Source organism: Puma concolor, chromosome B2, assembly GCF_028749965.1.
Source record: "Puma concolor isolate L17-30 chromosome B2, mPumCon1.1.hap2, whole genome shotgun sequence".
NCBI classification, from domain to species: domain Eukaryota; kingdom Metazoa; phylum Chordata; class Mammalia; order Carnivora; family Felidae; genus Puma; species Puma concolor.
In genome coordinates this window covers 58559647-58576922 of record NC_141671.1, presented here as the reverse complement: position 1 = coordinate 58576922, position 17276 = coordinate 58559647, and the positions used below count along the sequence as shown (strand labels likewise).

Sequence of the window (17276 nt, the reverse complement as noted above, 5' to 3'; positions counted from 1 at the left end):
ATGGTATACAAGTTTTCAGAAACATACCTATAAAGTGAGCTATAGCTACAACAGTTTTTCATTAGTAGTTCTCAATTCATAGCCTCTTTAGAACTACATGATTTACCTCAATAGCCTGTAATCTATGGTACAGAAATCGTTTTTTCCCTCATCTATTGCCTGATTTAGAGAGCTATGGCTCTATGCCCTTGGTGGAGTAAGGGTTTACCATCTGATGATAATTAAAGCTTTAAAGAATACTTTGACTACTGAATTTCAAATCACACACACAAAATAGGTGAGAAATTCTTTTATCATATTTAGAATCAAAATATCCCTTAAAATATTTACATTTTACAGTAAAAAGGATAGCAAAACACAAGATCATGTACAAGCTTAAGTATTCAAGTTTCCAAAGAGCCAAAAATGAAAAGGAAAGAAATGGCCTACCACAAAGTTGTAGTAATGGTAATAAATGCCTTCAATGAGTGCAGATTAAAGCAAGAAATGTACTCCTTGGGCGTCTGATTCTTGGTCAAAAACTGCTCAACTAAATGATTAATATAATCTGATTATGAAGTTGGTGTTCTGTTTCTCCTCTACAGTTTCTTTAAAAACAGTGCAATTTAAACAAACTTACAGAGCACACATTACTCTCAAATTAGTCATTATATAAAGGACATTCACTAGAGGCAGTAAATATACTCCATAGTTAACCATATTTACCAAGTAAGGAATAAAACTAAAATTTCTAAGCCTTTATTGCATATTAATAAAACAAATCTTTGAATATACAGCAATGTAAAACTTTTAAAAATATTAAATTCCTAGAACTAGGGACAGTTGGTATGAAGAAGGGATGATGAGCACTGGTACAGAGAGCACTCTGCACCAACACACAGATTTTATTGTTCTGCAAACCACCAATATTAAAAATTTAAAAGATGGCACAATCCTAGCAGGCAATCGTAAAGTTAAGATACAACATTTAAGTTATTTAAATGTAATCTTGAAGCAGCCTGCAAATTTTACCTTTTGCTTTTAGCTCTGTCAGTGTGGTCCCTATCTTTGTGGTACCTATCTCTGTCCTTTTCTCCTTCTCTATGTTTACTTTTCTCTCGTTCTTTGTCCTTTTCATGGTCTTCACTTTTAGGTTTATCTGGTTTCTTGTCTACATTCCTACTATCCCGGCTTGCTTTTCCATCTGCTCCTCGATCACCATGTGACAACCGCGCCCTCTCTTTATCTTTGTGCCCTTCCTCCCTTTTTCTGTCTCTGTCCTTGTCTTGGGTTCTGTCTCTGCGTCTATGCCTTTCAGACTCTTGCTCCCATTCCTTTTCATGTCGCTCTCTTTTCAAATGGTGTGAATCACTATAAAATCTCTGTCGATCCCCTTTACCCCTATTAAATGGCCTATCCAGTTGCTGTTGGTCTTGCCTACCCCAAGGGTCACTATGGCGCCTTTCTGGTCTTCGAATGTCTTTAACCTGGTAAAAATTTTGTGGGCCTATATACCTTGATGTTTGTGAAAGGGGACCCATCATACGTTGTGGTTGGCCTGTCAGGTGAACAACAGGTGGCCAGGGAACCATGGGATTTTGAGCAAAGCCAAAGCCTGGAGGGGGAAGTAAAGGAGGTGGTAAATGTGGTGGAAATCCAAACATGCTTTGTGGGGGAAAATTAGGAGGTCCTGGAAATGGAAATCCAGGGGGGCTAGACTTGAGATGCTGAAGGTTGGGCTGCTGTGGCCTCATGGGTGAAAAGTTTGCACTTGTTCTGGGGCTGGTGCTTCTGGAAGTAAAGTTGATGCTTTTAGAAGGAAATTCTGATTGACATGTGTTTCCACCTTCAAAATGAGACGTTGTCGCTGTGGATCCTCTTCGAAATGGGTGCACAGTTTCGATATTTTGCAGTAAAATATCCTCCTGTAAGGGTTTTGTTTGTTCTGCTTGAGAAGTGTGTATGTTTTCTACTGACGGTGAGTTTTGTGCAACCCCTGAATTATCACCCTGCTGAACACATGAGCTCTTCTCTACAGAAGACAACTTTTCCTCTACATTCATTTGTTCTGTTAAGTGCTCCTTGTGTGACAGACCAGGCAGGGTGTGTTTTTCTCCATTCCGGCAATTATCTCCATCTTTGTTTTCTGAAGCAGTTATCTGCTGACTTCGTCCTGCTGCTTGTCTAGGATCCCGTTTCAAGTTGATAAACTGTGGGGACCTTGTTGTATTAGCAACAAGGTTTTCACTGCAACTGACATTACTATCTATGTTTCCTTTTCCTACATTAGACCTGCATGGAGAACTAGTATTTGAAGTCCGATTATCTTGCAAATTATTCTCTTGATCTTGTAGCAGCTGCCTTTTTAACGTTCTCTCTTTATTCTCCACAGTTTCTTCCTGTTTCGACTGAATTGATAAATTTGTTAAGAATGCTTCTGTAGAAACATCTGGTGGTTTACCTCTGAGGCTAAGACTCGTCAAAGGTCCAGGAGAAATGGAAGAAGAACCCATTACTGATGTTTCTTCTCCTACTACTGAATTACCTGTAGACTCTGAAAGATCATCTACTTTAACCTTTACCTCCTTGGTTTCACCATCAGTTACTTCCACTTTATCTACTTTCTCTGCTTTGGAGTCAGCATGCTCACTTAGAAAAGGAATTTCTTTAAGAGTGTTTTGTTCTATCACCGATTGAGTCTGTTCATATACCTGACCAGTAGTGCCCAAAAGGCTCTGAAGTATATCATCCACAGGAAGAGGTTTATTTGCTAATTCCAGAGTAGAAGGCTGATTTTCCCAGCCAATCAATACCCCAGGAAGGAATCTTAAAGGTTTTGGTGGCTCTTGTTTGGTGACTTCCACTAAAGGTTCAATTACTGTTGGAAGGTCTTCCTGAAGAGTTTGCTGAGGCTTATTTCTCTGCTTGTGTAATACAGTTGTAAAAGAATTAAAAAAGTCATTTTCTTCCTCTGGTGTTTCTTCTGTGGCAACTTCCATCTTACTTTTTTTGTCAGGTGGCAATGCCATTGGTACGCTTTCAGAAGTCTCGGCTGTATGACTAGTGCTAACACTAGCACTATGTTGCCGCTTCAGTTTTTGACGAATAATTAAGCCCAACAACAGATTGGGTCTATGCAGTTCAAGCCCTGTATAAAATAAAAAACATCAATGAACAGTCATTTTCAACCATTACAACACAGGGTACATGTTTGCATCTAGCTTATTACAGCCTATTAGGTGGGTGCCTGTCCCTGTGAAGTCAGCTCTAGAGGGCTGAAACCCAAGAATGCAAGCAGAGTCTGTCTTCTCACTCTGGTCTCACCTCCCACTTTTTTTTATTCATACTCCTATTATTAAAATGTATACCTACCAGGTCCATCAAAAGGCACAAGAGGGTGTGGAATTTTATCTGCGGCACCCAAAGGAATAAGGTACATATCCTTAACCTGCTTCATGTTGTTAGCAGCTACTCCATAGCGCTTTCTGCTACTGAAGTATGCAAACAGCAAAGTATAAGAAATTTGATCTTCTTCAGTTACAGGTGTGAAGCGAACCACACAGATTTCCTATTCAAGAAAATCATAAATGACTGTTTAAAATAATAACCTAAAGAATTGCTGGGTTTTAAATATCATTTCTCAACTAGTAATAATCCAGTAAATTTTATAATGATGATTACTGAAAAACATGATTTGCCAACTTAAATGCAGATAAAAATAGTAAAAGGAAGGAACTCTTAGGAAAAGATGTTTGCTGACCCACTGACAGATCTGTTTTATCTGAAGGTGTCCCATAAGACACTGAGTCCCACAATAATTAATTTGCTCAAGGTGACACAATTGTCAGTAACAGAGAAGGTATTTAAACCCGAGTCCTTTGATATCTACACTACATCCTTATTTCCTATCTCATAATCTCCACAAATGGTTGCCTGTGTTTTCAGTATACTGAAAATTAATATCACCTACCACCACCCTGCCATGTACACATACACAAAAAAACTCAAATCCAGTGAAAATCCAGAATGGAGACTGGGTGAAAAGAACTGAAATACATAAAACGCCATACGTTTTATGAAATCATTTGGTTTACTCAGGAACTTATTTGTTTGCCTCTAGGTTCTAGAATTTGTTTCCAATAGAAAAGAGAATCCCAATGTAGTATCAATTTGGTAGTGTAAAAAAATGAGATGTCTTTTCATGAACATACATAGTCAAAATGAAGAGAGACAGACCTGCTACAAAGCCTAAATTGATAGAAGTTCCTATACAGAACATGTAAATGAGCTAAACTATGGCTCTCTTATAAAAGGTCTGTCATCTAAACTGTCCTCTTTTAGGGGTGTGTTTCAGTCAGTTCAGGTAGGAGGCATATTATAAAATACTGGGCAGAAGTATATGGGTAGGCCAAGAATGATTCCCAAAATATCCAAGGGAATACCTCCCCAATGCTTTCTTACGACTTTTACTATCATGAGAAAGTGATAGCAAATAAGTGTTGTAACTTTTCTACAATGCTTCAAAGTTTCTTTGTATTCTAATACTGTATTAATTTAAATTCTAAAACCTATATTGAAAAACATATATTCATAACGCCTGGGTGGCTCAGTTGGTTAAGTGTCTGACCCTTGTATCAGGTCAGGTCATGATCTCACAGTTCGGGAGTTCGAGACCCATGTCAAGCTCTGCACTGACAGTGTGGAGCTTGCATGAAATTCTCTTTCCCTCTCTCTGCCCCTACCCCACTCATGCTCTCTCTCAGAATAAATAAACTTTAAAAATTTTTAAGCAAACAAACTTTAGGGGGTGCCTGGGTGGCTCAGTTGGTTGAGCATCTGATTCTTGGTTTCGGCTTAGGTCATGAGCTCACGGTCATGAGTTAGAGCCCCAAGTCAGGCTCTGCACTGACAGTGAGGGACCTGCTTGAGATTCTCTCTCACTCCCTCTCTTTCTGACCCTCCCCTTCCCCCCTCCCCACTCTCTCAAAGTAAATAAATAAACTTTTAAAATTAAATAGGGGCGCCTGGGTGGCTCAGTTGGTTAAGCATCCGACTTTGGCTCAGGTCATGATTTCATGGTTCATGGGTTTGAGTCCCACGTCAGACTCTGCTGACAGCTCTGAGCCTGGAGCCTGCTTTACATTCTCTTTGTCCCTCCCCTGCTCACGCTCTGTCTCTCTCGCTCTTTCTCTCTTTCTCTCTCAAAAATAAATAAACATTAAAAAAAAATTTTAATAAAAATAAACTTCTATATACTTAGAGCCACTATATTTTTAGGGTCTCTTTGTTGCCACTATATTTTAAGGTCTCTTAGCCTATGCCCTAACTAAACAAATGACTATAATCAAAGCAAGACACAATCCCAGGAGGAATCTCAATACTTACTTTAAAACATTTCTTTCAAAACACTGATGGAAATCACTAAGAAAGCATACCAGAAGGAAAGAAAAACCCACAGGAAGAATGCTGAGCTGTTCTGAGCTTTAGCAAATGGTTTTAGTTCAGTTTTGTCAGGCACACTATGTAGATTCAGAATTTGTAGTGGCTCCTACCCCCTAGGGTTCCCTGCATAAGAACTCTCATGATTTAGTTTTCAAGTGCTCTCTCATGCAGGTGTAACAAAAGAAATTTTCCTTACCTTGGTTCCTGATGCTTTAATTTTTTCAACATAATCCCAAACTGTCTGAGGTGATATCCTGCCACCTACTTGAATACTATCTGGTAGATCCTACAGTAAAAAATGAAGGTGATCAGTATATACAGAATATCTTTACTGTAATATTCATAATTTACTCTAAGACTAATTTAAAATTGGTAATAAAAAACAAGTAAATAAAAAGATTTGCATCATAGAACATAACAAAGTACAGGGATAGCAATCAGGATTTACCTCAAATGTCAACCTCAAATAACCAAGCTGGGTGCCTCAATTGTCAACCTCAAATAACCAAGGTTGGTGCCCAAGATACATGTGAGATAGAATCTGAGGTCATGTCAATTCCCAGTAGGAAAAACAGGCACAGGAAAGTGAAGCAGTGGCAACCAAAAGACACACCGACAATCCAGGAAGAGTACAACAGATTTCAGAATATTAGAGATTGTTTTTCTATTCCGCCCACTCCTACCCCCTCACCCCTTTTTTGGTGGTAGTGGGCAAGGATATCATTTAATCATTAACAGCTAGATTTCAGAAGTTACCAAGTATAATTATAGAGTGTATTTCTGCACAGTACAGAACACTGTAATACTGCAAGTTCATTTTTTTTTAACAGTAGAATTTTCTGAAAACAGATGACTATACCTTAATTAAGTGAAGAACTGTGTAACTGAAAATATTTAAAACTTTAATCAGTGTATTTCTATTTTTCTATGAAGCTGAAAAAATTCATAGAAAGCATAATTAATTGATAGTAAATTTGATTTAAGTGTATTTAAATTATTAATTGCTTTAATATTTTATTTGGGACTTTAGTCCTAAACTAAAAGTAGTAAAAAGCAGAGGTGGAATTCTGGAAAGCAGCCTTAGAAACTACGAAAGGAGAATAGTTTTGTTTAAATTCAAATTCCATAGTTCAGGACTTCTTTCCAATTTAAAAGAAGAGTTCTCTTCACCACTGATCAAAGACTAAATTTCTAAAGAGGTTTGTTCAAAAAGAAAAGCATCATGGGTCCATTTAATTTTCCTCTTATAAAATCAACGTTTCTAAAATATTATTTGCCAAGCAAACTAAATGTAAAAGTAATAATTACGTTGTTTATTAAAACACAATGCTAAACAAATAAATTGATCAACGTTAGGCACCATTACACTTAAACTAATTTCAGCCTAATATAAAGAAAAGTTTGTTAGTCTTTAAAGAAAAATAGGCATATATACAATTTAAGACTTTTGAAATACTGGAAAGAATTTTTTTTCTTTTTTAATTTTTGCCTTCATGATCAGGAGACTGAGAATGGATGGAATAGTTTAGAAACAAACATAACAGAAAATACAATCTCAACAAAAGTACAGTACATGTACTGAATTATTTTCCTACTTCCTGAAACAAAAGAAAAACACAACTTTTCAAAATAGTTAAAAAATGTCATACTTTCTCATTTTTCATAATATAATACTGTAACTGCTTATTTTCCATAAATGTTGCATGACAGTTCCATCCAATTCTTTCAGGTATAAAACCAACCAAGGGTACCTGGAGCAACTATGATCATTGGGTCTCATGGGACTGTCACCTTACTGTAATGTTTCAACTATCACCTACATCTCATTCACAGATAGAGGCAGATAAGAGCTGTAGTCATGCAGTAGGGGAAACATAAGCAACAGGAGAATTAGACTTGTTAACATGGAAAAAAATCTTCTTGACAGGCTAACACTGAAGTCCATACTAAGTAGGTCAATCCTTTAAAGAAAAACTCATGATATCCATGCAGACTCTCATTAATTTTTAATACTCTGACATACATCTTACAGTACAGGATTTGTAGGGTGAAAACTTTCAGAACACAGTTATCTACAGTTCAAAAACTTCAGTTGTGAACTCAAAATTTCATTAATTGAATGGTTCTAAGCATCACTGTCAACATACTTATGAATGAAATAAAACATTATTATTTATAATATCATTTTCTCTCCTACTTCTTTTGGAAGCACATATGTCAACCCAAGCAGAAAACGTCAAGAAAAGTTCACAGTACCTCTGTCAAATACTCAGGGGAACCAGATACTGGGTAGGCTTTGGTAACAAATTTTGCTACAGAAGGCATGTTGATAAAACCTTTCCAGATAAAGTTCAAACGAGCCAGGAAGGTAGACTCAACTTCAACAGTTCCAGGCATCTCTGGTCTAAAAAAGGACATTAGAAATTTTCAGCCTAAAGATATGGTCATGAATAAATACATTTTCTACTAAGTCATCAATTATTTCTATTTTAGCATGTCAAGAAAGCCAAAATACATAAAGGCTATTGATTAAAGATGAAAGTACGTTCATATTTACATAGTCATGACTTACAATATCCTTCACGGGTGGCTCAGATGAAGGTACAGAGAGGTGCGAGCAATTTTTATTTAATGACCTATCTCCCACCTCTTGGGACCAACATAATTAAAAGGAATTTTAAAGTCAAGTCCCCACACACAGACTCAAATCTCTAAATTAATTTTAAGTCTTATTCTTTTATCTCAATTAGTTTAATGTTTAAGAAGGTACAGTTCTTTTCTCAAAAAAAAGGTTCCTAAGAAATATGTCGCTTTTCCATATTTGAAGACATCCAAGTATAATTTGGCAAAGATCTATAATAATTATTGAAGTTACAGCTAAGAGAAAATTACCGTGGGGCAGGAGAGAATGTTGATTTCGGAGACTCTTGTTTTTCCTCTTCAAAGAATTCAGAAGCCAAGATGTTTGAGGTTGAAGACAGTGCATCTGCTATACTTTCTGCTTCGTTATCTGAATGTTTACGAGATACTCCAACAACAACTTTAACTTTTTTTGGAGAAAGATCATCTACAGGTGGTGCCATTCGACCTAACATCAGATGACACCAAACAAACCATTTTTGTAAACTGAAATTCCTGTAACTTCATCCATTTCACTTCAAGAGTTATTCAGTGTTTCTGATGGAATTACTGCATAACCTTAGATTTCCTGGGGTAATTTTTAACTATCATCATTTCTCATGCTGTGTTATATTACATCTCTCTAATTAATGTGAAAAATTAGGGAAAAAGGATATTAAGCAACTTAGATAAGCTGAAATGGAAACATTATAACTAGAATCTAAAATAAGTTTCTTGGGATACCTGGGTGGCTCAGTCGGTTAAGCATCTGACTCTTGCTTTCGGCTCAGGTCACGACCTCACGGTTTCTGAGATGGAGCCCCATACCGGGCTCTGTGCTGACAACATGGAGGCTGCTTGGGATTCTCTCTCCCTCTCTGTCTCTGCCCTTCCTCTGCTTGTGCTATCGCTATCTCTCTCAAAATAAATAAACAAACATTTTTAAACTAAGTTTCTTGATTCCCTAGCAATTTTTCTTTTTTTATTTAGAGAGAGAAAAGGCAAGCAGGGGAGGGGGTCAGGGGGAGAGAGAGAGAATCCAGGCAGGTTCCACACTCAGTGTAGAACCAGATGCAGGGCTTAATCCCACAATACTGGGAACATGACCCCGAGATGAAATCAAAAGTCAGATGCTCAACAAACTGAGCCACCCAGGTGACCCCCTACCAATTTTATACTAAATTACACCAAATTCCAAGAGAAGTTACTTGAAAAAGAACTGAGTAAAAAAAATCTGCATCCTACTTTGTGTTACATATAGCAGCAGCTCATAACATAAATGCATAGTACAGTTACTAAACATGAAAAATGTTAGTAAAGTTTAAAAAATGACACTGGTTTTAGCCTATAGCACCAAGAAGGAAACAAATCACTCAAACTTTCTGAAAATAGGTTAGGTCTAGTAGTGTTTAACAAATGTTTTTTGTGCTAACATTACATTTACTAAAATATTACTATGGAAATTATTAAAGTTAATAGAAATCACTAAGTATTTTTTATTAAGATAGAACTACATGGGTGAACTTAAAAATACTATTAGACCATGGATAGCTTTCTTTAAGAATAGTAACGTCTCGGGGAGCTTAGGTGGCTTAGTCGGTTAAGCATCCAACTCTTGATTTCAGCTCAGGTCATGATCTCCTGGGTTTTCGTGGGTTCGATCCCATGTCAGGCTCCAAGCTGACAGTGAGGAGCCTGTCTCCCTCTCTTGCTACCTCTTCCCCCACTTGAGCCATCTCTGTCTCTCTCAAATAAATAAACTTAAAAAAAAGAACAACAAAGTCTAAAAACATTCTCTCTGCCCTTTAAGTCTTTAATCTTGTACAGACGGTAAAATAAACACGATTTTGAGAAGATATGATTATTAATATAATTTTAATTCTTCCTTATACATCCCTATTTCTTATGCCCTAAATCTAGCCCATCTCTAGCATCTATCAATATTACCTAACGTGATTATCTCAAAGCCTCCACTTACTTCCATCTCCAATTACTGCTCTAATCACTCTAATTAAAACCATCTTCATCTTACATTGGACTAGTGCAGAGGCTTCCTATCGAGTTTCCCTCCTTCCTCCCTTGGCTTCTCCCACTGTAATACCTTCTCACCACAGTTAGAGAGATCTTCATAAAATTCCAATTTGATCATGCCATTCCCTTGCTAAAAAAACCCTTCAATCAGTATCCACTGCTCTTAGATAAAAGACCGAAATCTTCAATGTGGCTGTAAAAGTAGATTTTCAGTATTCTGATCATGATCTGTAAAGTCATATTTTATCTCATGATCCATTACTTATACACACACACACACTCAACACATCTGTGTATGTGTGTGTATATACACGTGTATGTGTGTATTATTTTGGTTATATATAAATAACCAGAATTAAAGTTTCACAAAATGGTACACATCTTTATAAGAGTAATTCACTGTGGTATTTCATATTGTTTTTGTTTTTGAAATGCTAGTAACTACTTACTAACTTGATTTCACTAAGAAGTCACAATCTGAAGTTCGAAAGGCAATAATACAAAATGTGATCCCTAAAGTATCTCTTCAAACAAATCATATGCCTCTCTCCTCTTCTTGAATTCAATTCAAGCTCATGCCATTCCCAGTATTCAGAATGGTCTTCCCCTTTCAGTCTTCATGTCTCAGCTTAAATATCAATTCAAGTCTCCCCAATGCCTCACTCTAGGCTAAGTCTTCCTGCTAGCTAAAGACACTTATGACTGTACTTCTACTCAAATCATCACCTGCCTGTCTTTCCCACTAGGCTTTATGGTTTCTCTTAAGGCCTGGATAATATCTGACTCATTCACCACTATATTCCCTGCACCAGAAAGTGCTTGGCAAAAAAGATTTCAGTAAATATTTACTGAATGAATGGCCAGATATAAGAATACTAGAGAAAAGATATTTTGGGATTTGTTTCATTTGTTATATATAATAATAAAATATGAATGCTGTTTTAAAAATTTTTTTTTTTTTTTCAACGTTTATTTATTTTTGGGACAGAGAGAGACAGAGCATGAACGGGGGAGGAGCAGAGAGAGAGGGAGACACAGAATGGGAAACAGGCTCCAGGCTCTGAGCCATCAGCCCAGAGCCCGATGCGGGGCTCGAACTCACGGACCGCGAGATCGTGACCTGGCTGAAGTCGGACGCTTAACCGACTGCGCCACCCAGGCGCCCCTTGAATGCTGTTTTATTCCTTCACCTAGTAAATGACAATACCATCACAACTGTGCAACAGTTCTGATGCCTATTCTAATGCTTAAATTCTAGTCTTTTGACTCTGAGTTGGTTAAGTTCAGATCTTACATAATACAGTTAATTCTAGATAGCAAACTATATGATAGTATCAAACTATACCTCAACTCTGAAGAGCAGTCATTCTAAAACTGTGCTACTCCTCAAAAGGAGTGAGCAGGTACCCCCCCACCAGTACAGAGAAAACAAAAACCTATTTAGATTACAAATACAAGTATCCCCCTTTCAAAGTGAAAGCAACATTTCAGAAAGAAAAATTTCCAAGAGTGCCTCGGTGGCTCAGTCAGTTGAGCGTCCAACTCCGGCTCAGGTCATTATCTCACCCACCGTTCCTGAGTTTGAGGCCCCGTGTTGGGCTGTGCTGATGGCTCAGAGCCTAGAGCCTGGAGCCTTCTTCAGATTTTGTGTCTCCCTCTCTCTACCCCTCCCCGCCAAACTCGTACTGTCTCTCTCTCTCTCTCTCTCTCTCTCTAAAATAAACATTAAAAAAAAAAGAAGAAAGGAAAAATTTCCAATTACCTATGCAAATTTTACAGTTAAGATCAAAAAGATGTTGTCTATGTTGACTAGTGGTATCTTTAGACATAGAATCAATCTCTTCTTTCTGTTTTTCAGATCCTTCTGTCTTCTCCAATGACTTGTTAGCTGTAGGTTCCTAAAAAAGGAATAAAAAGTTTCAGCAGACAAAATTTTGTCCTGATTAAAAATCAACTTATATTTCATATTGATACATGAAAGCTATTCCATTCACAGGTTGTTTTTCACTATTTCTTTATAAAATAAATGCTAGATATTAATTATGACTTAAAGTAGAGCAAAAACTCAAGACATTCTTCAGTCTTCATTCCTTAAGGCCTCTAACAAGATTTCCTATTATTTTCTCACTGATATTTGAAAATAAGAAAAGTTGTACCACACTCTCAAACCAGTCTAAGAAGCACCTACAGATTTATAGGCCTACTGAAGAATTTGCAAAGTCCTACAGATCCTGAGAATCTACATTTAAACAAGTGCTTAAGAGGTGCCTGTGATGCAGATAGCCTGCACTTTACATACAAAGAAACAATACTGTAAACACTCTCAAAAAACCATGAAACCAATGAAATAAACTACTTTAAAATATATATATATTTTTAAAAATCTTCTTTCGACTTAAAGAACATCTGAGGCAAATAAATCACTGAATCTTCATGTTTTGAGCACTACAAACATGACACTATTATAATTTTTACCTGAATCTCCATGGCTGCTTCCTGTTCCTTCATTGGGGCATCACTCTCAATTTCTATTTCACCTTTATGAGTTATTTTTGTGATTGGCCGTCTTTCCACTTCTCTCTGCTCTTTCTCAATCATCTCTATGGTCTAAAGGAAATATTTTAAAGAAACATTTCACAATTGAAACATATTTCCAACTGTACAGCTTTAAATAGTAAGAGCTTATCTAAAAATGAAAAAAATCATCATAGATGATTTTTAATCTTTAGGTGGTCTCTCAAACAACAAATATACACTGAATACTTACAAATGTCAGAGACTGTTTTGAGTGCTGGGTTTATAAGCCATGAGAAGTTCACACATAAATTAACCAGAGGGAGCTGAAGTGCAATGTAATTTGCAAAGGGTTGAAACATGATATTTACCTGCTTTCTGATTTAGTATAGTAGCAGCTGCCACAGGGAAATGGGAATTATTTTCCTCAGATTCCTAACTTGATGTTCTTAACACTCCCCCAAATAGTGGAAGTTTATTCAAATACCAAAAATTATCAGGTAGTCCCCTATCAGTTTTCTCCTGACCAAGCTTACTTTGTGACGATGAACAAGCCTGGCAACACAATAAATAAGCAAGTATAGCAAAAACTAGTGTAGCAAAAACTAGTAAAAAGTAGCTGAGAGTGGAACAGGTTAAGAAAGGTAAAGATGGTCATTTATTTTGCCTTTGTTATATGCAAATCATCCTTTAAAGAAAGAAATCAGATACATGGCCTAAAGGAAGAACAAGCTGGTCTCCAAAGCAGGTAATACTTGCAGCCACATTTCAATGCAGAAGAGAGGCGTGTACATATTTGGGACATGGAGAGAAAGATAAGGTGATACTATTTCCAAATTAAGAGGAAAAATTACACAGGGTGAAAGTGAAGAAACATGTGAATAAGTGTAATATATGAAATCAAGGCCCTGTGCTTCAAACTAGATTTAGCAGAAGATCCACATGGAGGCTTAATACCTGAGATGCAAGTATTATGGAAAAAACAATCAGGTAAATCATGTAGAATTCCTATGAACTGTAAATAACCAATACTTTCTAGAATGAAAAGCTAACATTCTAGGGCACCTGAGTGGCTCAGTCAGTTGAGCCTACAACTCGTGATTTTGCTCAGATCATGGGATCGAGCCCCACGTCAGGCTCTGCACTAAGCATGGAGCCTGCTTACTATTTTCTCTCTCTTTCTCTCTCTCTCTCTCTCTCTCTCTCTCTCTCTGCCCCTCTCCCCTGCTCATGCTCTTTCTCTCTCAAAAATAAAAAATAAGTAAATTTTAAAAAGCCAATATTCTGAGGCCACTGTAATCAAACTAATAGATCATGTGGTTATCCCACTGCCACAATAACCCTAAGTCACACATTCACTTAATCAATCTTTAAAGGTATTTCAAGTTCACAACACCTAAATGAAAACTCCTGGCACTGGTGACTTTCAGAACTTTTTAATTTTAAAAATGGACTATGCTGCACATACTATTTATGTTACATAACACCTCAGTCAGACCTGGGACAGAGCTACTTAAGCCCACAACATTTCTGTAAATATGAGCATCCATACGTGACAATTTGGGTCAGGTTTTATCAATAAATGTGTTAAGGGAAAAAAAATCCTTGTTTTTCTGACCTTTTGGTGTTTGAAATTTGAATAATAAGGGATTATAAACCTGTAAAATTTTCATTTTGACTTAATCTAGTACTACAAATTACCAATATTCATTATACCTTCAAATTGTGCTTCTGAAAAGTATAGACGTGATTAAGAAAAAATGTGCCTAATTTCCCATCTTTCTGATTTATGAAATATAACAAAACACAAGTTAATTATGAAACCTTCTAACTGAAGAAAATGAGAAAAAAGCAGCAGAGATAGGGAAAACAAAAGATTAAATTTAAGAACTCAGTTAATGGAAGATAAGTAATTTAGAAGAAGCATAGAGCAGGAAGTCTGTATTACTGCGCACTCTGTTAAATTACCTCTGTGTATATATATAATTTCTCCCCTATGGCTGAAAAATATAGGTTCTGATATAGCCAAACACATATTCATAGATAATCTTACATGTCTGTTTTCTCTCCGTCTCCAAGCAGCTAACTCTTTAGAAGCTAGTTCTTCTGGACTCATTCTTATAAGATGATCAGGGGTTACTTCTCCTTTCAATACTTTTTTAAATAATATCTGGAAATATTTAAAAATGGGAATAAAAAGGGGAGAAAACATTTTTAAAAGAAACTGGAACTGCTGTATAAAAATTTGTAATAAATAAAGATGCAATATTTAAACCGGATTTACAAATGTCTATTTATAAATCATCTACTACAAAGAGATTTACTGACAACCTTATATTCTAGGAATTTTTCATCTAAGGTAACAAACACACCTTTCATATAAAAAATGAACACAGGGGCACCTGCGTAGCTCAGCTGGTTAAACATCGGACTCTTGATTTTGGCTCAGGTCATGATTTCTTGGTTCGTGGGATCACAAACTGCGTTAACAATGCAGAGCTTGCTTGGGATTCTCTCTCTCCCTTTTCTCTTTCTGACCCTCCCCACTCATACTCCCTCTCTCTCTCTCTCAAAATAAATAAATAAACATTTAAAAAATAAATTGTAAAAATATCAACACATAGTGAAGAAACAGGTACAGTAGAACCATTACAACATCTATCCAAAAATTGTATTAAAACTGTTCCCCTACTCCCACCCTCCCCCAAAAGAAGATTCTGTCTCAGAGTATTCCCAGTGATACACTCTGTCATAATAGCCAACCTGCAGTAAATAGCAAGGTACCACATAAAAGAATTTTATTGAATGTGAGGTCTTTCATATTTTTAAGATTTCATAGTTTAAATTTTAACAGGCTTTGGAGGGACTCCAGAGCAAAGAACCAACTGCAAGAAAGAAACCCAATGGAAATAAATGTTTACTTACTGAAGAAAAGCTTCCAGACTATATAATTCAAGAAGTATCTGATCCCCTGGACTATGATGGCAGATTATACAATGTAGATTTCTCTTAAGTAGCTGTTAGTATATACTTTAAGAAAATACCTCATATCACATACTATTGCAACTATCATTATACAAATTGACAAAATGTTATCACTTAAGTGAAAATCTTATAAAACTTAAGCAAATACGTAAGGAGTTTGCATTCATATACATAGCTTTTAAGATTTCCTCTAAGTCTCGAACAAGAAATGCCAGAAAATGATTAACAGTTCAATTAATATTTGCCTCACTGCTAAAAGATATTTAGAATTAAAGTCTTATTTAAATTAACAAAATGTTTTTTTTTAATGTTTATTTTTGAGAGATAGAGACAGAGTACGAGTGGGGGAGGGGCGGAGAGAGAAGGAGACGCAGAATCTGAAGCAGGCTGCAGGCTCTGAGCTGTCAGCACAGAGCCCAACACAGCGTTGGAACTTGTGAACTGTGAAATCATGATCCGAGCTGAAGTCAGACGCTCAGCTGACTGAGGCACCCAGGTGTCCCAACGAAACGTTTTAAAATAGTATTTTTTACATATTTTTTTTTTTTTTTTTTTAAGTACTGCTGCTCTGCTTTTAGATTCAAATCAGAAGTACCATTATAGTGGGGCACCTGGGTGGCTCAATAAGTTAAGCATCCAACTCCTGGTGTCAGCTCAAGTCATGATCTCACAATTCCTGAGTTCAGCTGACCGCTCAGAGACTGCTTGGGATTCTCTCTCCCTCTCACCCTGCCCCTTCCCCTACCCTCAAAAACAAACAAATAAACAGAAGTACCATTACAGTATTTGTTATGAATTTTGGCTTAACAGAGTTTTTAAAACATACATTTGAGTAAATTTTTAATATTGGATTAAATAAGGGACATAATGGAAAGAAAATTCACATAAATCAGGTTAAGACAGACTTAGCAGTTTACATTTTAATAGACTCATTATAGAACACTAGTTACCACTATTCAGAATTCATAATTCAGTGCAGTAGCCAAAGACTATTAAAACGACACAGTCTCGGGGCACCTGGGTGGGTCAGTTAAGTGTCCAACTTCAGCTCAGGTCATGATTTCACAGTTCATGAGTTTGAGTCCCGTGTCGGGCTCTGTGCTGACAGCTCGGAGCCTGGAGCCTGCTTCAGATTCTGTGTCTCCTTCTCTCTCTGCCCCTCCCCCACTCATACTCTGTCTCTCTCAAAAATAAATACTGAAAAAAAATTTTTAAAACAATGACACAGTCTCAAGGTGCCAGGGTGGCAGTTAAGTGTTGGACTTCAGCTCAGAGCTCATGCTCTCTCTCGCTCTCAAAACATAAAAAAATGTTAAAAAAAATATTTTTTTAAATAAAAAATAAATAAAATGACACATTCTCACTTTAAGAAATAAATTATAGATCTGTTGTATTATAATCTTAAATTCCAATATATTCAGGAAAGCTGGAAGCTTAAACAGGTATAGACATGAACAAAACATACTTACATTGTTTTTGGGATCTTTCAGATTGAACATCAAACTTCTGTATTTGTTCTTATATTTAGCATCTGTGTCCCGAAAAAAAGAGAAAAGCTCTTTTTCAATTTTTGTGGCAACTTTTGCTGCTTTTTCCTCTGGCACCTTCAAATTGGACTCTGTAAGTCTTAAAATTAGAATAATTCAGTTATTCTTCAAATACAATAATAAGCATATAGTAAGCATATGTGATTCAATCCTCTACAA

The 17276-nt window shown here is 36.5% G+C and overlaps 1 protein-coding gene across 7 annotated transcripts in view; it reads right to left on the bottom strand.

Moving 5' to 3' along the window:
- Nucleotides 1–274: 274 nt before the first annotated feature.
- PHF3 (PHD finger protein 3) overlaps nucleotides 275–17276 on the bottom strand; it is an 83302-nt gene continuing 66300 nt past the window's right edge. For all 7 annotated transcript variants that reach the window (XM_086707158.1, XM_086707161.1, XM_086707159.1 and 4 more), the window contains 9 exons: nucleotides 17040–17196; nucleotides 14639–14755; nucleotides 12547–12678; nucleotides 11834–11969; nucleotides 8314–8509; nucleotides 7678–7825; nucleotides 5618–5707; nucleotides 3352–3547; nucleotides 275–3127 (listed from right to left, as the gene is read on the bottom strand). In XM_086707158.1, coding sequence (XP_086563284.1) covers nucleotides 1008–3127; nucleotides 3352–3547; nucleotides 5618–5707; nucleotides 7678–7825; nucleotides 8314–8509; nucleotides 11834–11969; nucleotides 12547–12678; nucleotides 14639–14755; nucleotides 17040–17196 — 3292 coding nt within the window. In that variant the 3' untranslated portion in view covers nucleotides 275–1007. The remainder of the gene's footprint in view (nucleotides 3128–3351; nucleotides 3548–5617; nucleotides 5708–7677; nucleotides 7826–8313; nucleotides 8510–11833; nucleotides 11970–12546; nucleotides 12679–14638; nucleotides 14756–17039; nucleotides 17197–17276) is intronic.